This window comes from Lasioglossum baleicum, chromosome 7 (assembly GCF_051020765.1).
Source record: "Lasioglossum baleicum chromosome 7, iyLasBale1, whole genome shotgun sequence".
NCBI lineage: Eukaryota > Metazoa > Arthropoda > Insecta > Hymenoptera > Halictidae > Lasioglossum > Lasioglossum baleicum.
In genome coordinates, this window is record NC_134935.1 from 18,599,411 (window position 1) to 18,622,789 (window position 23,379).

Consider the following 23,379-nt stretch of genomic DNA (forward strand, 5'->3'; position numbering starts at 1 on the left):
GACCTAACTGTTCGCTAGTCTACTCATTACAGAAGATTTCGCCACGCATGTAAATGCTTCAATCCTAAAAATCCATTCTCAGCTGTTTCAAATCTTTCAGAACTCCTTGCTAATTTACCGTTGAGCGCCTGCATTTATGTGTATGTCGTTGGTGTGTTGCGCGTTATTTTCTAAAGGTTACAACTAGACTGCGGGTCTTTCTGCAAAATAAAAAATGTTTGTTGCATTGATTGCGAGACGCAGTAGCCGAATAGAAATTTCTTTCTTCTTTTAATTGTCTTATCAAGCTAGAATTAACACACTGATGTCCTCCTTATATGTATATTCGTGATTCGTCCATTTTGTCATAAATGAGAATTTCTTGCATTGTGGGTATATTGTATTTCTTTATAGATTCAATAATATTTTCTATAAAACAAGATTATCAAATGTAAACAAGAAGAGTGAATATTTTGACGGGTGTACTGGAAATGAAACGGGGATACTATATCAGATTTGAAGATGCATTGCCGAGACGCTTCGAAATCCAATCAGTCCGTGTTTGAAACATGTCGAGACTGGTCGGGCCAGCGAAAAGTGTTCGTGCGATTAATACGCAGTCATTCTTGCCGATTGGTCTCCGTTGGTCCCCCTTGGTCCCTGTTGGTTCGGCGTTGTGGCCATCGCTAGAGTTCGATCGGAGGCGGAAAAAAGTCAAGGTCGACGAAAAATAGTCAGCTCGAAAACGTGGCGGCGGCTCACTCCCTCCAGAGGAGGCACGTCCGCGTTTCTCCTCCTCGTTGCTCTCGTCGGTCCGCCCACGCGGTTGCGTGCAGCCACCCACGCGGTACGTGCACGCGTAACGACCAGGGCGACGACGATTCTCACGGGAAGGCGTGCGTATTCAAATGATCGGCTGCGGTCCGCGGCGCTGTCACGAGCCGATCCCCTAATTACTCCCTGCTAAACATCGCGGCGGAACAACGTTCCCCCCCCCCTCTCTCTCTCTCTCTCTCGCCAATTCTCCGTGGAGAGTAACCACGGGAATAATTTCCACGCGAGCCTCGCGCCTCTCTATACGAAGTTTATATATCTTTGAGGAGTGGATGGATCCCTCCCTGAGCAGGGTCGCATCGCGCGCCGTAGCCCGAGGCTGTCTTCTCTCGCTGGCTGCCCATTTTTCACGAGTCTCCGTCCCTCTCCCTCTTTTCGGTCCCCCGATCCCTCCTTCTCGCTCTTCCTCTGCGCGGACTTTTTTCCCTCTTTTAATTCCAACTCCTCCCTTTTCTCTTTTTAATCTCTCCCTTCGTGCGCAGCCGAAGAGGACCAAACAGGGAGGCGGTCGGACAGAGAGGGGCGAGCAGCGCCGAAAGAAAACGGTTGGACGAGGAAAGAACGAGGGAGTGAGAGAGAGACACCGAAGATGTTCGTCCTGCTCGCTTATTTTCTCCTCCGCCTCTCCCGCTCCTTCTATCGGAACACACGGACCTCTTCTCTCTCTCTCTCTCTCTCTCTCTCTCTCTCTCTCTCTCTCTCTCTCTCAACCTTTTCTTCCCGTCCCTTGTTCCCCACCGAGCCCTCAGCCGACGACTTCTCACTCGTTCGATTCCGGAGTCCATCTCGTAGCTGCCCAGGAGCAGCGGCAGCAGAAGCAGCAGCAACGGCAGCTTCGATCCTCTTCGTCGTCTGCGTGTCTATATACTCTCGCAGTGAGGTCCGTGCAACGGGGAATCAATAGCACGCACGTGTGTCTGTACCTATATTGCTGCGCACACTGTTTCTTCGTCTTGCTTTTCGGTTTTCTCTGCTACCTTCGTCTCTTCCACTTCCTCTTCTTCTTCTTCTGCTTCTTCTTCTTCTTCTTCTTCTAGGGGGTGTCGTTTTTTGCCAGTCGAGCAGCTTCATAGAACGTCTCAGTGGAATCTTCCCCACCCCCTTGGCCCCGATAAAAAGCTCGATAAAAGAGGGGAACGACGCGGCGTCTCGTATCTTCACCAACCGTGCTCCCCGTCTGCCCCACCCTCGTCGAGCTTCAACGTGTGTACAACTCGAAAAGGGGGGAACAAAGAGAAGACGAAGTGAAAGTCGAACCGAGCCATACAGAACAACCGAAGAATCCTTTTTTCCTCGGTCGATCGATAAACGCGGGCAGCCACGCACACGTGCCTTCCTCTACTCTCCTCGTTTCGTTTCGTTCACCTTGATGTTGTCCCGAGCTGTGCGTGCACACGCGCGCTCTCACTCGCACATCTATGCTATGAGCGACCTTAGACGTCCGCGAGGACGTCTCCCGGTGTCTGGATATCCTTCTCAAGGTGGTAACGCGCGCGGAGAGAAAACGGTGCCCCGAGTGTATCAAACGCAACGAGTAAGAGAGAGAGAGAAAGCGAGAGCTAGAGCCAAAGGGCTGCGGACCTCTTCGAAGGAGGGGAGAATTACGATAATCTACGTACACGCAGAGTGTCCTTCTTCCCCTCCCCCGTGTGCCACCTATCTATCCCGAGAGTCAGCTCTGGGGTATCCTTCTCAAGGTAGCGAGACGGAAAAGGAGAAAGCCCGGGCCGGATCGATCGAACAAGGACGCGAGCAGGCCGAGATAATACTCGAAGGGGCCATGGGTGTGCGTGGATGACCGCGTCCTCGTTGCTCTCACGTTGCCACGGTGCCAGGTATCCTTCTCAAGGTAGCAGAAGCGACGAGGACCGCTGGCCCCAGGACGCTGGAGCGACGGAGAGCGTCGCGGAGACACGATAATGCCGGGTGGCCAAGAGCCCCGGCTGCCTGGCTGCCTCGTCGATGACTCGATGCTCTGTTTGTATCCGTGCAGGTCGCTGTAAGAGACGCTAGCCAGTTCTCTCTCGCACCTGCGAACCTATCCGATCATGCGTTCCTTGTTCCCCCTTGGCTACCTGCGCGCCGGCTATCCTGTCTCCCGATCCCTCCTCTCTCCGCCGTTTCGATGGTCGCGTCCTTTTCTAGCGTCTCACCCGAGCCATTACCGAGACGTCCAGCGGAGGAACGGAGATGCCTACACGGTTATAAACGATGGTGGAAAAGAGAGATCCTGAGATCGGAGGAGCCGGAGAGAAGCCCTCTCCTCGCCACCACTCCGTGTATACATATACCTATCGCTGGATTCTCTTCAGGGGCGGAGTGGGAGTAAGTCGAGAGACAGCGCTACAGGTAGAAGGCGAGAGGGAGCGGGACACCTGCGGCGAGACGTAGGGAGAGAGAAGGAGAGAGGAGAGATGTGTGGAAGTTGGAGCAGGATGGCCGATCAAAGGAGAAAGAGCCTAAATGGGGAGGCGTCGTAGGGTGGCCAGGTAAGCGAACGAGGAAGGATATAGGTGGCCGGGACGAGAGCGAGGGAGAAGATTCGGGAGCGAGGGAGGCTGAGAGAAGGAGAGACGGAAGAACGTGTCTCTACGGAGAGAACGAGAGAGAAAGAGAGAGGATCGGCACACCGTGTGTGTGAGAGGAGAGGAAGAGAGGGGGGTACGAGACACGGAGCCAAGAGCGGGATGCTGGGAGGCGGCGGCGACGGCGGCCATGTTGCCGTATCCCGAGAGAAGAGAGAACGATCCGAGAGAGCACCGTGAGGCTGGTTCGTTTGTTGCTTGCAGCGGCTGCCCAAACTTTCGGCGGTTTAATTCTACCTGTTGGGCCGTACAGTTCGGGGTTGTGCATCGTTCCACCCTCGTCAGAATCGACGTTCCAGCTGCGGGAGCATCGGCTGGTTCACGCTGGTCCTCGGTCGCGGAGAAGTAACCGATCGCGTTCGATCCCCGGCGACGATGTCGTCGCGGTCTGGAGCGTTCCCGTCGTCGACGTCGCCGCTGTCGCCGCTGTCGTTGTTGCCGTCATCGTCGTCGGCGTGGTCGTCGTTGTCGCCGTTGTTGTTGTTGTCGTCGTCGTCGTCGTCGTCGTCATCGTCGTCGTCGTCGTTGTTGTCGTCGTCGCGACCGTCGTCGTCATCCCCGTCGCCACAATCTCGGCGAGCGTGCGCGTGTGCCTGAAGCCGGTGTACAAGTGTGAATCGCGGACAGACGATCCAATCCGATCCGGTTTGGAAAAAACCTCCTCGTGACTTGTTTCGAAGAGGGGTGGTGCGCGAAAGGAACGATACGATACGATACGATATCATCCAGGTGACCTGGATCGACAAGTTCCGCGACGGAACAGAGCAACGTGGAGAATGCGGTGCCGCGGAGTGAAAATTTTGTGAGTTTCACGGTGCTACGGGCTCTGCGACGGTGAATATCCGTGTTCCTGTGTCCCCGCGGCGAACACGACACGACCGGGTTTTTCTTTCTCGAGCACGCGCCGGTGTGGACTCGAACTCGAACTCGAAACGATAAACAAAGTGCGACCGGACAGGTGAAACGCGGTGGTAAAAACGTCGTGAAAAGTTATCAGGGAGAAGGGACAGAGGAGGGCTCCCGCGATTGGGCGCCCTTTCGAGAATAGGAGCCTCGATACCGACGAAACCGCTAAATACGCGGTGGGACGCCTCGGTCCACGGCGAGGCGAAGGTGGTGACACTATCATCCGTTGAGATGTGATCCGGAACACAGGAGGGACGTTTAGTAGTTTGTAGTTGGCCCCCTCCCCGCACCACCCCACCCCTCTACCACCCCACCTTAGCACCCCTCTACCACCCTACCACACATTCTCCATACCACCTTCTTCCACTCCGCGCGTATATGTACATACTACATGCTACATGCACACGCGTACAGACGCCAACCACCAGATCATCCGCTTCACACCGGCGCACAACGATAAATAGATACCGTCCGTGTACACACGTTGGTACATCTCCACCGATCGAAGAGCACTCTCGACGGACGCGCCGCATCCGATATTTCTTTCTCGGCTGCGAATATTCCCTCCATGTTTTTGCGAGCCACCTCCCCCCTCTCCACCCGACACCTCCCACGGAGAAGTGAGTATTTCTCTCTTTTCGAACACACGGTGTATTGTCTCCGGCTTCTCTCGGGGGCCGACCTCCTCGCCGCCGATGTTCACCGGCTACCTGCGCGGTGACGCACAGGTGACGCGCAGGTGACCCGCCGGTAAACAAGTCGAACGTCGAGACGCCACGAGACCATCCTCGATGTGCCGCGCGCCGCACCGTTTTTCAGTTGGTCGACCCGCGGTCGATATACATTCTTCAATGGATCTATGTCTCTGGCTATTTTTCGCGTCGTTGCGAGATCACACGAATACGATTACAGTTCTCACGACTAATAGAATGCACGGTATTACTACGCAAATCGAGATATCGCGGAGGACTAGCGGGTCCTTTTTCCCCGATGGTTGAAACGGTTTCACTATATGCCAGAATCGAATTACACGGTTGAACAAATTACCGGTTGCCGGGTTTCTTTTTTTCTTTTCTCTCTCTCTCTCTCTCTCTCTCTCTCTCTGTCTCTCTCTCTCTCTCTCTCTCTCTCTCTCTCGCTATCGTCTATCTCTCTTTTGTCCATCTCTCTGTCTCCGATCAACGATTGCGTGTACCCGCGAAATCGGCGACGATTAGCATACGCGCCGCGGTTAGAGTGAATGGAAGCCCCTACAGCGAATACATATAATTGGCCCCGGTTTATGGTATCCACTAATGGACGTCGCGTCACCCCGAATGCAACGCGTTCCTTTTCTCCCCCTCCCGAAAGTTTATATAACGCGGTGTCGAGGAACGACAGGAATTTCGAGAACATTCTCGAATGGTCCACGCAGTCGACACGTTGCGCGTCGGGTCTATATTTCTCTTTCTCTTTTCTCTATGTCTGCCTATCTTTCTTTTGTCTCTCTCTCTCTCTCTCTCTCTCTCTCTCTCTCTCTCTCCCGGGAGACACGTGCTAATCGCGTAGCCCGTGTATAGCGTCTTGAGTGGAAACCAAAGATCTTCCTCACAACCGAAACTCGCCACTGATTCTCACTCCCGGATCACTGGACCGGAGGAAACCGCCTCCGCGTAGCCACTCAGGTAGCGAGCGAGACTCGTTTCCCTCGACTCTGCCGGCAGAGGATGAGAACGAGGGTGTCTTCGAGACGAACAGCCTCGAATCGGACCTGGACCCGGTATCGATGCAATTCGATCCAACACGATCCTCTACGGATCGTCCGCCCCTTCCCCGAAGCCCCGATGAAAAGGGAGGCTAGAACTTTCACTGGTGTCTTGATTATTCACTGTATCGAACCACCACTGAATACGATCACAAGGCGGCCCGGTCCGCACTACGGTCGCCGCGGGTTGCAATGCCACGCGGTGGTTACACCGATGGGTCACCTCCGTGGACGATCGTTTTTCGCCGGTGATCATCGCAGGCTACAGAGGAGGCTTCGCTCGGCGAGTCCTCCGTCTCCGGAGGCATCGTCCACTGACGCGAGGCGAGGGAGTACAGGTACTTGAAATACAAACGGACCCACGGAGGTGGGTCCAATCTGATGCAGGGTTCCCTTTGAGAATCAGGTTAGACCGGCCGAACCTGCTCCTCTGGCTTCTCGTCTCCGGTCCGCGGTTGTATACCGGCTTGGTGTACCTACTCCTTCTCCCCAGTCGCCCCAATCTCCTTCTTCCGCGTAGTAGGTAGGCTACCTACCTACTTCCCGCCACCCTGTTCAACTTCTCCCTCTCTCTCTCTTTCTTTCTCTCTCTTGCTCTCCGGTTCACCTTCCGCACGCCTAGCTCATCTCGCACCTCCTCGTGGTATTGCCTGCCCCTTGGTCACCGATGAACCGAGGACAACTCGGTGGAGAATACCGTTCTCTGGGTCTTCCTCTTGCTCTCTGGTTCATCCTCTGTACACCTAGCTCTTCTCCTCTTCGTGGTCTCGCCTGCCATTTAGTCGTCGACGAAGACAATGCTTGTTCATTGTAAGCCAACAAAGATAGACCATGGAACTACCGTGAACATCCGTTGTCGCTTCTTCTACTCTCTGGTTTATCCTTTTTGTATCTAGCTCATCTCGTATCTCTCCGTGGTCTTGTTCACCATAGTCCAACGGCGAATAAGAGACACGTAGAGATCATGAACTTGACGTAGATCGTTCGTTATCAATGGTCTCCCTCTTACTCCCTGATTCGCCTTCTGCACGCGTACCAACTTCATCTTGCACCTCTCCGTGGACTTACTTGTCTCTCGATTGCTAGATAGAGCAAGAATTATGTAGTCCAACTACGAACATATCTACATATCTGTAGGATGTTCATTGTCGATGGTCTTCCGTTTGCTTTCCGGTTGATCCTCTGCACCTCGCAAAGGACATCTCGCAAATTTGATGTGATCTTGCCCGTCGTATAGTTGTCGAAGAATATGCTTGTTCACCGTCTCTCACTCTTGCCCATCACCTTCCGCACACCTCGTCTCGATTATCTTTGCGCGCACTTTGGTACAGCAAAGAAACGTCGAACGCCGTGGAAAACGGTTGGCCAAGTTGTCCGAGGCGTGTGACGTTCGTTCTCGATGGTCGGGCCTCCTCGTTGCGTCTATTATTACACCTGTCTATCCGTCAGTCGGCAGCGGTCGCGAGGTGAATTCCAGTTTTACGCGGCTGCTGCCCTCCTTCAAGCGCCGCGGAGGTAGTAGGAGGAGATGAACGAGCCAGGGAGAGAAGAGGTAACCAACTGGTTTCGCTAACTATCCACCTGGACGCGGCGACGGCGACGGCGCCTCGCTGAAGATATAGAATTCGTGGTGTCCGACTGGTTTGGCCAACATCCGAACGGATTCCCGCTGCCAGACAGACCAGGCCTGGCCGGCCACGTGATAACTGAATCAACCATCGAACCTGCTATTCAACCTCTCCTTCGGCGTCGCGTCGTCCGCGCGCGCGCGCCAAAGCCGAGCCGGGCCGAGGCAAACCAAGTCAAGTCAAGCCAAGCCAAGCTGTTTCGTGGTCGCGCGTACAACCCGAGGCAGACAAACACGAGGCCGCCCCTACCCGATGGCCTTCCTGATTCCGCAGCGATCTCGTTCTTCCGGCCGGGACGTCAACCTGACTTGCCGCTACAAAAATGCGGCTCTCCCAGCTCTTCCTGTTAAGCCTGACTTATTCTTCTTCTTCGTCTTCTTCTTCTTCTTCTTGTTGGTCTTGTTCGTCGATAGCAGGGCCGGTTCAACGGCTTCCTTCGTTCCACCCTTACCGGAGAGGAGCCACCGGGCATCTCCATGGTGTTTAGGGAAGGAAGGGACTACCGAATGGAACGTGTTTCTCGGTTTCAACTTTTCACTCTCGGCTGGCCTGTCTGTCTTCTCCGTCTGTCTCTCCGTCTGTCTCTCCGTCTATCTGTCTGTCTGTCTGTCTGTCTGTCTGTCTCTTCGACGCCGGTTTATTACACCTGTCTATCAGAGTCGCGACCGCGAAACCATTTCCAGTTTGACGTGCTCCGCAGCCTGTTTGAAATGAATGGAACACGCCGAACCCCGGCTGGTCCCACTACTGATTGCATATTGCGCAATCGGAACACGATACACGCGCGCGAGCGAGCGCAGCCTCCGAGATTAGCCGCTGCATCTTTTTCTCCGGGCGTTCGCTTCTCTCGGTCGGATGGGTTCCATGAAAATCATCGACACAGTTTTCACCGACTGCAGATTTCACCGACAACATCTTCAAACGACTTTGACCGTCGACGAATTTCACCGACAATGATTTTAATCGACGACAGTGTTATCCGATAGTAGACTGCGGTTGTTTATGAGAATTTTAAATTTTTCTAGGCCAATTTGAAGAAAGTGGAACAAAATAGAATCTTACTTCCAGTGGTGGTAGCCTAGCAGATCTGGAATAATTAAAAATTCTACCAAATTTTCTATTGAATTTTATACTCTACCCTTTCTTTTTGAACATTTTCGGAAGCCACAAATGCATAAAGATCCGCAGTCTATCCGATAGTAATCTAATCGTTTCTAAAGACAATGCTGACATTTTTCTATTTAACTATTCTGCACTGACACTTTTACTTTTGTGTAAACATATAAAATTATTACGCTATATGTATGCAGTTAGATGCAGTCGGCTAACGTTGTTGCCAAACGTCGTCGAATAAAGACTTTGTCAGTGAAACCTGTGTCGGTGATTTTCATGGACCCCGGTCGGAAAGACCGGTGGTCGGCAAACTCATTATTCGAAACAGCAAAATATCAGCAGTACGACGATTTAGATTTCTTTTGTGAGCGAAATTTCTTTACAGGAACCCTGGAAGTAGAAATTGCTCTTTATTTGAATTTAAATATAACACACTGGCTGATTGAAAATTGTATTAAAATACTATCGAATGAAAATAAAATAAATGAATTTGAAACCGCGCCACGCCGCAGTTTGCCGACCACTGGGATATACATATGTAGACCGATCGGTTTAGCGACCCGGACTGTTCGCTTTGTCTGGTTCTCCTTTGTTTGTTTGTTTGTTCTTGTCCGTTTCTGTCTGTTTGGTTCGCAGGTCCCTCTTGAACGCGTGCTCCTCCAGCTTCGTTAAATGATGTGCCATACCGCAGCCTGTGATACGCTACCCCATGCATAGAGTCATTCGATTCCGCGTAGTAGTCAGTTGTTAGTCGAGCAATAGGGATACGTACGAGCATCGAGCGAGAGCATCGGTGCCGAGAGGAAGACGCCGCGCCGACGACGCCGCTACATTGTGACAAGCTGATCTTACAGGACGCCACGATACGGCGAGGAAAGAGAAGCGGAAGACAGCGCAGGAGAATGTCGACTTGCACCGACGAGGCCGACAACGCACCCCTGCACATGCAGGAGGCTCTGTCTCCGGTTAGTTAAACTCATTTCTCTCTTTTACATCGCTTCCGACCGATCCCTCGATTGCTGTCCAACTTGTTAGTTCATTCACTGTTCCGGCTAATGTACACTGGCAGAATCAGGTTCATCGTTTTGTGCGACTGAAGTAATGTGTTCTTCCAGAATTTTTGAGCCCGTGTCGCAACCAGAGTTCATTCAGTATTTCGTTTAATCCTTCGTGGACATACATATCTATATGTCCACGATCCAGGATCGTTTAACTCCTGAAATTGCATGTGTAATTTAATTATACAATATGTACAGCAGAAAAGATGCTCGTCTGCGTTCTTGATTCAGACTTTGTGCGGCCCCTATTGCAATACGTGATCTACGAAAGATATCTATCCAATCATTTCTTATAAAATCATTTTTATTATATTCGATTAATTGTAAAATGAAAAATCTGAACCGGTGATTAATAAACCGATGGTGGTGGGTTTAGCGTTAAAATTGAGTTGAAATGGGATGAATCACGATTCCCCCAAAAAGCAATATAAAGTGGAAAGTATCTGAAGGTCGTGGCGGTTTCGCTCATCCACGAAATAGCGAAGATCAGATAAGCCGGGAAAGGCTTACTCGGACGGGATGAAGCGCTCGTTGTCAGTTTCGCGTGGAATCGCGCGAGGTGCAGCGTGACTGCGGGATAGCTGCAGAAGCGATCGGATGTCTCGGACAAAAGCGTGACGCACGCGAGAAGCGTCCCAGTCGATTTTCGACAACGAAACGAAACGAAACGAAACGAAACGAAACGAAACGAAACGGAATGAGAATAAACGTGGTCGATCGAGCAGCAAATTAACCGAACGGAAAAAGAGCCGAACCGAGGAACGAATACAAGTGGCGCGAGGCATCTTTGTCTCTCCGAGAGGCTCTCGGTCTCGCGGGCCCCGGAAGATTGACAGCCGATCCTCAATCTTTCGGTCTCTTCGCAGACTCGTCCATCACTTGCCAAACCTTGGCGTCTCAGGGTCGGTCCCAGAAGTTCCACCGACGAACACAGCGCAGCAACGGCACCACACAACTGGCAATAATCTTACGGTCCGCCATTCTCGTTATTTCGCGCAACGGGTGGTGCCTGTGCACGCAGGGGAAGGGGGCGAGAAAGAAAGAGAAAGGGAGGAAGGTCAACCGATGACCCGCACGAAACGCCGCGCCGGCCATGAGGTATGATTGCATTCCGTGAATTGTCGAAATCGAATGGGGCGTGGATGCAAAGACCTCCGCGTCGTTAATCACGATCCCCTCGATGCACATATCCCCCCTCCCACGCCGCGAACCAAAATCTCCGGTACCCTTTCTCCGACGCGGTACATATTTATATTCATTCGAATCTACTCTAAGCGCTTAAGCGGCGCTCCCGGGGCCCGTCAGCCGAATCACGGGCCCCGAAATTTACAGCTTTTATGGAATCTGGTGGAATTTAAGCTTTCCGTCCTCATTCCTGCTTGCTTCCCGAGGCCGCTTCTGCGCGGATTTTTCGAAATTTCTATCAGGGAAACTATTGAACCTGCACTGGGATTTTACGCACATTTTAATCCCTCTCCGCTCGTCGCGCTTTGTTTAGGTTCCTTGCGCGTTCTACGAAAATGCTCGTCGTGGCCTAATCTTACATAAAACTACATATATCTTCTCCTGCGCGCGACATCCTTCATCGATGTAGCTATGTATGCTCTTGATAGTAGAGCTAAGTCGATAGCCTTGAAATAATTGTAAGAATGGAGGTACATATAACGTATATTTGCTAGTATAGTGTTCGTACACTGTCCTTGAACGTGGGTTCAAGTGATGTTGAGTGTTGAGAGCCACCTGCTGTGGTTAGATCGAGCTATGTATTTAATTTATTCGAATTTATTTATTTACAATATGCACATGCGAAACAAATAAGAACATCAGTCGGTGCAAAAGTATCGCATGAACCTTATGGATACCCGAACTCGACGAGAGGATTACAAAGACCGAGTCGTTGACATATTTATAAATTACCGAATAATTGTATGAGATAGTGGGTTAGTTTTTCACTTCGATTCGAGTCAATACCCCTCATCCGGCGACACTGGGTATACATACGCGTTGAAAGCTTCTAGAAACGATGAAACAATGCAACAAGGGTTTACCGTAGTAGAGACGTTGTTTATGCGTGTCAAGCGATGACGGAGATAGCGAGAACAATGAATCTTGGAAAATATGGCCACAAATTAGCGTGTATAGAGCATTCCGTAAAACTCTTGAATGGCCTGACGGGTTTATGGGCGATTTTCGGTGTCCCCAAACGAATTCCGATACTCCATCGAGCCGAGTGATATACAGTATACATCCTCGTCTCGGCCACTCCTCGACACCGGGAAGCCTGAAAAGATTTTTACTGTCACCTGGCCGCAGGTTTTTAACCTGACAATGGTATACCTGTCGCTTAAAAAGTGAAACTCCTGCCGGACGAAAGCCCGTTATTTGCGTGGCGTTGCTCCACAATGAGAAGGTCTCGGTCTCGCCGCACGTATAAGCGACTCCCCTAAGACTCTTATGGGGGCCCGGCCATTACGGCCAAATCCCCGTGGAATTATTACAATTGATTTTGCCGGGCCCGCTGCCACTGCGCCGACGCGCCGACGCGCCGACGCGCAGACACGGCGTTTTCAACAACGATGATATAATTTATGATAATGCGATTGCCTTTACGTCGCTGCGCTAGCCGCACCGCGCCGATCGACGTTGCCCGCCAACTCCGTATTTATTATTGCCGCGAATCGATTGCGGTTCGCTTCACGGAATTTTAACGGATTTCAGTCGCAAACGTTGGCCGCCATCTTGCCCGATAGCAGTCTCCTCCACGTTGGAGATACAGGGTGAACAAATAATTTTGACCACCTTGACAAAATGATTCCGCATGGTATAGCGAGGGGAATATTGACGAACGCGTTTCGGAGATTTCAAGGTCACCTTAACTTCTTCAAATCGAACCAATTGATGGAATATCAAATGCTGCGTAAGAGTATAGGTTCGCGAAAGGTGTAAAAGGTTCGAAACTGTCTGGCGTAGGTTCGAGTATACTTAGGAGAGTACTATTTCTGTTTTTCGAAGTACTTTTAGAGAGTTCGAACTCAATCAATCAAAGTTCGAACCTGTTTGCGAGGTACTTGATCCCGTCCCTACTCATCGGTATTGTTTTAAGTTTCTTAAAATTATCTTAGAATTCCTTGATGGATTCTCGTTTTACTATGAATAGTTTTACGTAACGTAGCATAGTAAAATCAGTACATAATCGCATCACATAGTGGAAAGCCTCGAGTTGTTAGAAGAAACTTACATGGAAAATTAGTTTCTCTGTATGATTTGCCACATGTAAATATATGTATAATATGTATATAAAAATATGTATTTATATAAAACTCAAACTTATTCCTACTGTGATAGATGCAACGTTTCGAACAATGCACACATAACAAAAATTTCCTTGATCATTATCTATTAGTCAGCTTGCAGTCTGCAATCGTGAAGTACAATGTGGCATAATTTTGAATAGGAAATAGATGTCAAACACAATTAAGTCCTTACAGACTCTTCTCGTAGCCCCCCCCCCCCCCCCCTCATGCGCGTCACTTCTGTGTAGGAAGTTCATATTACACTACGTACATGTCTAGCGGTTGCTACAGTCTTTGAAATATTGTTTCTTTGTACTTGAAGTACCGTTTCATATTTAAAAGTATGATTTTTGCCTGGTGAAAATGAGTCGACTGTACAACCTCTATTCTAGACAAATGACCAACAACACCTCGTGCGTGTGAAAAATTATCTTGAAAAACCAAGGATTCCTTAATAAATCAAAATTATACATTCCTCCAGTTCATATTTTTCCAGTGCCTTTCATTTTTTCCTCAATTTTTGCTGATGACATTTTTCTAGATCAGAAACAGACACTTTGCTCATCAATATCAAACGGAGCTCTCAATCATTGTGATAAATATCGATTACTATTCAGTAGAATGCTTCGAGACTAGACAACATTTGCATTCGAAAATCAAACATTTCATATGGAACAACCTAATAATAATACATGTATAATAAGGCTACTCTTGTACAATTTCGATCCCTTACTAAACGGCCTAATTTCACATATTTTCAACAAATGTGTCTGATATTTGGAGAGCTTCCAATCGAATCGAATCGAATCGAATCGAATCGAGCGAGGCTTTCTTCCCGTTGAAGAATGGCAATAACATCGTATCGCGAACGCGATAGAATTTTCCATCGGGCAAGAATCACCATCGAACGCCGGCATTCTTTCGTCCGTGTGATGCGAACGGTACGTTATCCATCCCATTCGTCCCACCATGGCCGTTCCTTCGGTGGGCAAGCCTCTGTCGGACATGGGGGAAAAGAAAGACTGGAGGAAGAGGATTTTGCTGTGTACGATGACTCGCCGGATTTCTCGTACCTGATACACCGCCTCGCCTCGCCACCCCTCGCGCGCCGCCGCCTCACCGGGGAACGCTTGGTCGGCGATCGTGCTATTCATTATCGGAGTAACCGGCAAAGATTACTTAATAGAATCCGGACAACTTCCAACTTTGTTTCTTTATTATTAAACTTGTCCCCCCGCTCTTAGCTACGCTGGAACCTTCCAGAAGATTTTCGGTCGATTCTTCAGCCGCGCCCACCGATCGCACGGTCTCACCGATCCGCTACGAATTAAAGCGCTTTTAATTGAGACGACACCCTATCCCATCTGTGAAGAATCCTTTTATCAGACATTTCTTTTCTGACCCCTTTTCTTCGGATTTTAACCCTTAGTGCTCGAGTCACCACTAAAAATTGATGTACCAGTATTCAAAATATCATTTACATTATTAAGTATGTTGCTGCCTAATATGCGAAAAAACCATATAGAATGAAGTTATTCTAGGTCGGAAGAAATGTTTAATTTTCGAGTTAAAATAGCTCCGAGTGCAAAGGGTTAATAATAGGAAATCGTTTTTGCGTCATACACCAGATTACTTGCTTGTCCTTTTTCTAAGCTTGCGGTTTGTTACAGTAGGCCGTTGTTAGACGTTCCTGTTGGGTGTTATCGTAGAGTGGAATTGTTGTGGGACAGAGGGTTTTAACGGCCTTATTACAAAAATTCCGGCGAAGAATGAAAGTGGCGCACCTATGATCCGGAATAAATTACTGCTATTAGTTACATACAAACACATATACGTGCGTTTACGCTCGGCGACTTCCTGTCGCTGTTTCGAGTCACGGTAATCATGAAAATATCTATGCGATTGTTCGCGATACTCCTTTTTTCTGCGCCGGGCATCGCGAATATGCCCGCGGTGGTAAATGGAACGAGGTACGTAAATGGAATTGCTATGATACGTTTACGGCTGCTGACGCTCGTATCATTATAGCTCCATCGATTATTCTTTTTTCGGCAGTCGGCAGTCGGCCGCCGCGCCGCGCCGTTTCACTTGCACTCCTTTCAGCCTCTTATTGTTAGACGATTTTGCGGAGAACGGGCGCAACTTTTCCTGCAACTTCAAATTTGCAGATTTTCGAATATTCGAGTATTCGAAAGTTGGCAAATATCAAACTTTTTGATTGCTACATCTTCAAATGTTCAAGTTTTCACATTTCTAAATTTTCGAATATTCAAATTTTTTAATTTTTTCGTCTTCGACTTTTCAAACTTTCAAGTACTCAAAATTAAATATTTTCAAATATTGAAATTGAATGTTCTCCATCTCTCAACTGACTTTTTTATGTTATTCTCGTAAATACATTAAATTACTTGTTGGAAAAATAAAAATAAATAACGACATTACTCATGACGTAACATTAAAATTGATTTTCTCAAAATATGTGTGTGCCGGTCTTGTATTGTATAAATAATTATATTGTTTATTTTGAACCAAGATTTAAATAAACGAGCTTGATGCCGATAGTATGCCATTTATTTTCTATATCGCAAGCTTGACATTTTTAATGACACATTCAGCCGTAGAAAATTGAAAATTTGCTGACGAATGTGAGAGTAGAATTATCAGGAAGCCGTCGAGAGCTTACATAAGTTTAAACAATGTGGAACAATCGTCCGTGGCCGGTCTTCGAACGTTTACTATTACTTAACCGTCATCAATCACAATTTAAGAAACAAGAAACAAGTAATATCGTTGACACTTGGGCATTGCGATATTATTCATATAATTATCACATGTCCCGCGGACCCGGCCGATGTGTACAGAGCAATAAATCATTTTTTTACAATATACTATACCCGTCGCGTTAGCGGTCTCGGCGAATGCAACAACAAAAATCTCTCCACCGCCATTATCTTTGATTGATATCTCCAAACGCTCTCACTGCTGCGCGTTTCTTGCTACCATTATTCCTGTTCCCATTACACCCTACTCATGACGATTAGGGGAATGCTTTTTATTAGAAGAAACAGTAATCAGTTTTTATGCTAATCCTTTAGCAGTAGAGCCTTTTGCTTTCATTAATTTTATCAAGAGCTACCGAACGCATTATTTAACTGAATTTTTCAAGAAATTCTGGATTATAAAACGCGAGATAGTTTGGTACGATTTTTATTTTGGGTAAACTGTACTATTGCTGGCACTGCTGTCGCTATTGACACTTTTGATCTAAACGGCAAATATTAAGAATTCCTCGTATAGAAAATCATTTTGTATTGCTTTCATGTTTATATTTCAAAGCAACGTTGCAAGTTTTCATAACAAATGTGCCAATGACTTGTTATTCACTGAATATATTTTATGATAAAAGATTTATAACACGTAAAACTGTTTGATTTTGCTGCAATATCTCTATTAGCCTACTATAATAATAAAAAGTTGAGCAAACATTTCAAAAACAAGATGAAAAGATTTTTACTACGATTTTGGTTTAGGGTGCCAATCATTGTACAGTTTACCCTACTGCAGAGCCACAAAGGCTATTACCGTTGGAAATGAGATTTTAATTAAGTCCACTTGCGAAAAATTTACCTACAAAATTGGAAAGTCTATAAAGATTGTTTGAAAAAACTCAATTTCCTCTTTCGACCACTTTCCTTTTTTTCCTTTACATCTCTTTCCATCTTAAGCAGCGATTATAATTGCGCTGCCTTTTCAACCCTTCGTTTTTTGCTGGTCATCACAGCTTTAAAAAGTGACTTGCAATTATCTATCCTACATGACTCACATCAATTGAAATCCTCCCTCTGATTGAATAATCTCCCGGTTCACACACTTTTCAATGTACTTTCATTTCATTAAGCTGCCGACCGCAGAAAATGAGTTAAGTCATTCTCTCTTTCTCCATTATTCTTGCCTCATTCAGCAACCGATCAATTTGTATACCTCGCGTTGAATTAATCTTCCGCTAGATAGCGGTTCTCATTTTGACAATATCGTAAAAATTACATTGAATTAATTTAATTTAAAATCATGTGATGTGCAATAACTGATCAACTCTATTTTTTTGACTTAGCGAGGACCGTACGAGGGTTAAGCTAATCAAAAGAGAAGATACATTTTCATTCAACTATTTTACACGAGGATCCGCAATATATTGGGTTGGAACGAAAGTTCGTAGCGTTTTTAAATTAAAACTCAAAGATAAAATTAGGATATTTATACATAGATTTGTTCAATAACATATTTTCCATTCTCTTCTATTAGGCACGTTTTGCCATTTTTTAGGTGACTTATATCATGTTATTCGACAAACCTATGAATAAATATCTTAATTTTATCTTTGAAGTTTGATTTAAAAACGCCAGGGGAACTTTCGTTCCAACCTAATAATAATAAGACTGTAACAGTAACACGAACGCGGATGAGCTCCAGCGCGCGACCTCGTCGGTGTAACCACCCCAGCCGCGAATAAACCTGCGCAGCGCGTTCTCTCGTGCAGCAGGGACAAGCCAAAAACAGCGTTATTATCATTGCTATGATTACAAAGACCGAACAAAAGGGATTGAAGAAAGAACGAAAGAGGCTTGCAGCCGGGCAGAGGAGCGAGACGGAGAACCGTGAAAAAGAGGGAAGTTAAGACAAAGCCCAAAGACGGGGCGAGCTAGCAGAGCGCGGAAAGAAATTGCTGGCAACGCGAGCCGCAATAACAGAAACGCTGACAGGTGTTCCCCATTGGTGGAGAACGAGAGAGAGAGAGAGAGAGAGAGAGAGAGAGAGAGAGAGAGAGAGAGAGAGAGAGAGAGAGAGAGAGAGAGAGAGAGAAGGAGAAAGAGGAAGATAGGAGAAACAGAGGACAAAATAGAAAGAAAGAGAAGGAGCGAGTACGCACCGCGAGAGCACGGCCGATATAACAAGGATTCAACGGCGGATCGCAAAAACGCTCGGCGATCGTGTACGTACGGTGGCACATACGATGGGGCATGGAGGCCTATGGGGCACAACGGGAGCGGGCATGGGGGCGGTTGCGCGAAAGTGGGGGAACAATGAGCGTTCTCCAGCGTGGCTAGGATGCGCGCGTGTACAACGGGGAACACTGGTCGCTAGGAGAAGCGAAAAGAAAGGCCCTTAACGATTCCGCGTATCTTCGAGCCACGCAGCTGCGTATTCCAACGACGTGATCGGCAATAACGCGAGGCGGAGATGCGAGGGCCGACGACGGAGCCTTACCCACGACCGGTAAGAAACGATCGTCGTGGAGTCCAGGGGTGGGGGCAGGGGGATCGCCGGTCGTCGCGTATATATGTACGTGCGTAGGTCGGTCCGTATCCCCGTATCCCCGTACCCGCCATCCGCCACCCGTACACCCGGTTGGTTCGCTCTCCGACCGTCAGACACGTCTGGACTACCGTCTTCTCCGGCCTGGAATAGTCTCTCACGAGGCGCAGGCCAGCAGGCCAATTAACTGTTATTATCGGACAGTTCTTGCGTGTAAACAGCGCCGGGCATAGGCGACCCGCAGCATCCACGGCATTCGCTTCCGATCCCTCGAAACCCGCGACCCTTTTTATGTACCAATCGATCGGACGCTGCGACTCGACTGTCATCCGACGATGATGGCTCTTCGACGGGCGTACGACTCTTCGTACGATCAGCAGGTACAATTCGAAAGGCTGCGTGTCGATTACAATGCCAATGCAGATAGGAATTCTTTTTTTACAGAACTTTCACCAACGTATCTGTGAGATTTTTCTGATTAAAATAAGTCTAAATACGGCTTAATATCGACCACATTTACTTATTTAAAGCGTGATCATAACACTTGACCAGGGAAATCTTACAAATATTTTAATAAAAATTTAGTTCGACATGTTGTCGAAAATTGGAAAGTACAGTGGATCCAAAAATTACTTAAACACTACATTTCCGTAAATTTGTCATTGTCCGTAAAAATAAATAGTGCAACCGCTGGACTGATTTTACGGCTTAAAGTTTCTACTTTTGCAAATCGGTATCCATTTGCCTCTATGATATTTTTACATGACGTAGCAGACGGGAAACTGAAGACCCATTTTATTTCTTAAAAAATGCGAAAATTTTAAACGTCTCCAAAAATTTGTCTCGTGAATCAAACGAAGATCAAAGCCTCTTCTTATGGCGACTAAGGAGTGAAACTTGATGTAAGATTTTTTAGTTACTGCTTCATCGAACAAAAATAAGAAACAAGTTCGGTCGTGCAAAGCCTTCGTGGTATAACTTATAGTACTGTAAAGTTGGCGGCACACCTCTCATTCAAGTCTCGATAAAACAGCTAAAAAAACATCGTAAATCAATTTTTATGTTGTCGTTTTAAAGAGAAAACTTGAAGGCTGTCGCTTACTTAATAGCGTCGCATAGGAACGGCTCCGGACCAACACGACGTAAACGTACTCATTCCTATCAAAAGGAAAAAAAGGAGAAAAGAGAGGAATATCGATGCTGTGCGGGTAGGTGAACGAATTCACATTTACTACTCACTTTACGACTTGCTGCAAAATGGCATACTTCAATTATATTCCCATTAACCTATTTAGAACAGTTAAGAGCCACTGCAATTGTTCTTACGTGCCATGTAATTGTAATATTCTTGAAGAATGTAATGGGAATCGATAAGAACGATTATAGCGCAGAAGTCAATGTCGACCCGCCTCGCCTCGCCTCGATGTCTTCCCGACTGTCCCGATCAACGAAATCCCTACATTTTCGGGTTCTCGCACACCCCTAATAATTACACAATGAGTGCGTGAGCGTGCTTACTCAACCGCGATGAACTTTAATCAATAAAATATTTTCTTATTTATTCTTTTTGGCGAAAGATCATCGAAAAAGAGGGAAAATATCTTATTCATTAAAGTTCATTACTTGAATAAACAAATTGAGCTCTATTTCGCCTTACAATACCGAAATTACTTCCTTGCCAAGCCAATAGTTATTTTCAGTACTCGGTTGTTCTTTAGAGATTTCATGTTATACTTAATGAAGAATGCCATCGCGAGAGAAGATGTTCACACGAGCGAAACGAGCTTAAGGAGACAACAAATTCTGGAACGCGCCTATCGAACAATTTTCGATCCTTGCTAGGACAGGGAACAGGAAGCAAGCTGAATCCTCGCGCGAGATCCGTACACGAAATCATATGCGGTTACGCAATGGGTCGAGGCAAGCGGCCACAGCTTAATCTCGTCGTCTATTCGACGCGAATAAACGATTCGAAATCAATTAAAGAGGAGGAGGAGGAGGAGGAGGAGGATGAGGCGGGGACGGAGCATACATCGGCAAGGTCGGAGCCGTTGGACGACACTGTCCACGAGCAGCGCCGTTAAAATACTATCACGAAGACCCGGGGGGTTGCGTAATCGTTCACCTTGACAGCGATACTAGATTGAATCTATAGTACGGGCCCGCGGCTGGACGAGTCGTGTACAACGTTATTTCATAAATCCCGAGATAACATCCTCCAGAAGCACTACGAAATCGTGAGATATGTATTCGTGCGGGGAGTACATAACCAGCTGGGGCTCTCTCGTCTCCTCTTCCTCCACTGTCGTCGTCGCCGTCGTCAACCGCGTGTGTAAAACGTCGTAAAAACGTAATAGATTCAGTTCCAGGGACTCGTGAGTCAACGCGTTCGCAGGCGACGATCGCGATAAATTTCCCTGGCGAGCAACGCGCGATTAGATTCCGAATGAAGTCGGTACACGACCGGCTGCGGCCGGAGTACTTAACGCCGCGCGTCGTGTCCCGACCGCGGGAGGCTTCGTAATCGAGCTGATTAATTCCCGGGTCAGAGGAAATCCGGGGCTTCCATCGCGCGGGCTACTGTCTACTGTTCCGCGATGATCCTGGTCACTACTCGATCCAAAACAATACCGGATTCAGGTCAATCGGTCGCCCAGTTTATCTCTATTAGGTGTAGAAATTAATTCGGTGCCTTCTAAAACAAATTTATGATAGTATTTCGTATTTGCGTTTCGATTTTTGCACCGCACCAGGACAATTATACAGGCTGTCCGAAAAATGTTGTACTTCCTTGCAGGGGGTGGTTCCTGAGGTCAGCTGAATTTTGTTCAGAAGTTATAAACAAAAAACACGGACTAATCAGAGCACAAGTCAGATGGTCCACGTTTTTCCTTAACTCTCAGCACTCGCGAGTGGTGACTCGGAGTCACCACTAAAAATTACTGCACCATTATTCACAATATTGTTTACATTATTAAATATGTTGGTATTGAATCAATTACTACAGATTTAAGTATTGTACGAGGTACTACATATGTATATGAATTTCATATCCACAAAATGAAAAAATCAGATGCGGTGAGATTAATCCAAGTCGGAAGAAATGTTTAATTTTCAAAAACATTTTCGCAAATGAAACAGTTCTTTCAAACGATCTGAAGAACCACCCCTTTCAGGTATTCCGACATTCTTGGGCACCCTTTGCATCATCGTCGCGCGAAACTTTCTCGAGTCCGAACCCAGCGCGCGATGGAATTTGTAATTTATCGAGGCGATTGCAAGTTCGCGCTTCGGAAGCGTGCGCGGCCCGGCCGAGGCGGTTTATGGAGAAACGCGAAGATTAACGCGGTCGAAAGGGCATGGAAAAGCGCGTTATTAGTCGGCGAGCAGAATTTACGGCGGCGCGCGGCGCGCGGCGGTCTATGGAAGAAATACGACCAGCGCGGCGTCGAGAGAGAAAATGAATAAATTTCCCCACGGTTGTCGAACCGTGATTCGAGCGTTGCTGGGAGTCGAATATTAGCCGGGTGACTCGTAACATTGTTAATTACGTTAATTGACGGCGCGATCGTAAACGGCGACGCATACTTCGCGGCCAAGGGACCGAGATAATGACCGAACCAAGTGGCCGACGATAATTCAGCCTGAACCCGCTGAAAAGCGTCGTAATCTGGCGGCACGTGGGAAATTCCTAACGACGTAGTTATTGGGATGCGACACGCTTATTCAAGAGGCTGTGTCTACTTTCTGTGGCGATGTTGTTTGCTTCGGTAGCCCCTTTCATCGAGCTCACGAGAGGATGATCGGACTTTGCATATTTTTCCTGGCGGTGCGGTGGTCCCTGCAGCTTGAGGGTCTCAGGTGAATCAGGAAAAATACGCATTACTGCGAACAAAAAGGGGCCATGCACTAATTACTGGATTACTGAATTCGAAATACACGAGCGTACCAAAACAAACTACGTATCTAGCAACTAAATATGTGTCGCGGCACTAACATTTTGGCGCGACCCGTGCGCCCCGGCGTTAATACGTTCATCGTCGCGTGTCGGCTGTCGAGTATTCTGACCGTTTCACTCTGCGGAGACGCTCTCGATCGTTCGAACACTAAACAAAATCTGCCGGCCGGTCTCGGGCCATCGAGGGCCTTGCCCTTGCCTCGCATTTTCCCCACTCCGCAGAGTCACTCCGTCCACGTGCACGCATTCTAAAAGGGAGCCGATTTTGTTTGTCGCAGCCGCTCAAACGTTTCGGCTGCGCGTAAGAGAAACCGATCCCGACTCTTGCGGCCGATCAAACGTCTCGGCCGCGCTACAATGTAAATGCACGCGCGAGCACTCAGCAGCCGACTCCTGCAACTTCCAACGGCCAATCCTTAACCAATGCTTATTCTAAAAACGCGCTTAAATCTACGACATATGTATATGTATACTTTTAACAAATATTTGAGTAGTATTTATTATCTTTAGTTTGATGCTCTGTTTTAAATTAAGAACATTGTGAAGTTTACAACATATCAAAATTGCATTTACAATGCGAACTCCTCTGTCTTTCATCATAGTACTTCTTCCTTATTATTTCTTAAAATCTCCATTCTTTCTTTGTTTCTTAAATTTTCAGTTCCATAAGTAGATCTTTCCGTTTACTTCACTCTGCTTCGTTTTCTATTTTTGTTACGTATACATATGTATGTATGCGGTGAAGATTTCATTACGAAACGGTTTTCGTAGCTACGAATAGTAAACATTTCAAGATGATCACATAAGAAGGGCGAAAGTTGCACATATATTCGCCAAGACATCTTAAGTATTATACAATGGAATGATCAATGATTAATGCAGTGTAGACTGAGATCATTGAATTTTCCTTGAGCGTTCCCGATTGAGATTTGATTTTCGGTGTTTGAGGAAAGAAAAGCAAAAACGAT

The 23,379-nt window shown here is 47.4% G+C and overlaps 1 protein-coding gene across 3 annotated transcripts in view; it reads left to right on the top strand.

The window, feature by feature from the left end:
* The window catches only part of Grh (grainy head), a 250,160-nt gene that overhangs the window by 64,151 nt on the left and 162,630 nt on the right, over positions 1 to 23,379 (top strand). The window contains exons 1-2 of one of the 3 annotated variants that reach the window (XM_076428396.1): positions 1,607 to 4,924; positions 9,426 to 9,754. The exons of 1 other annotated variant lie outside the window; for it this stretch is intronic. In XM_076428396.1, the coding sequence (XP_076284511.1) occupies positions 9,692 to 9,754 (63 nt within the window). In that variant the 5' untranslated portion in view covers positions 1,607 to 4,924; positions 9,426 to 9,691. Of the gene's footprint in view, positions 1 to 1,606; positions 4,925 to 9,425; positions 9,755 to 23,379 lie in introns of those variants that run through there. One more of the 3 variants, XM_076428394.1, reaches the window with a different exon arrangement.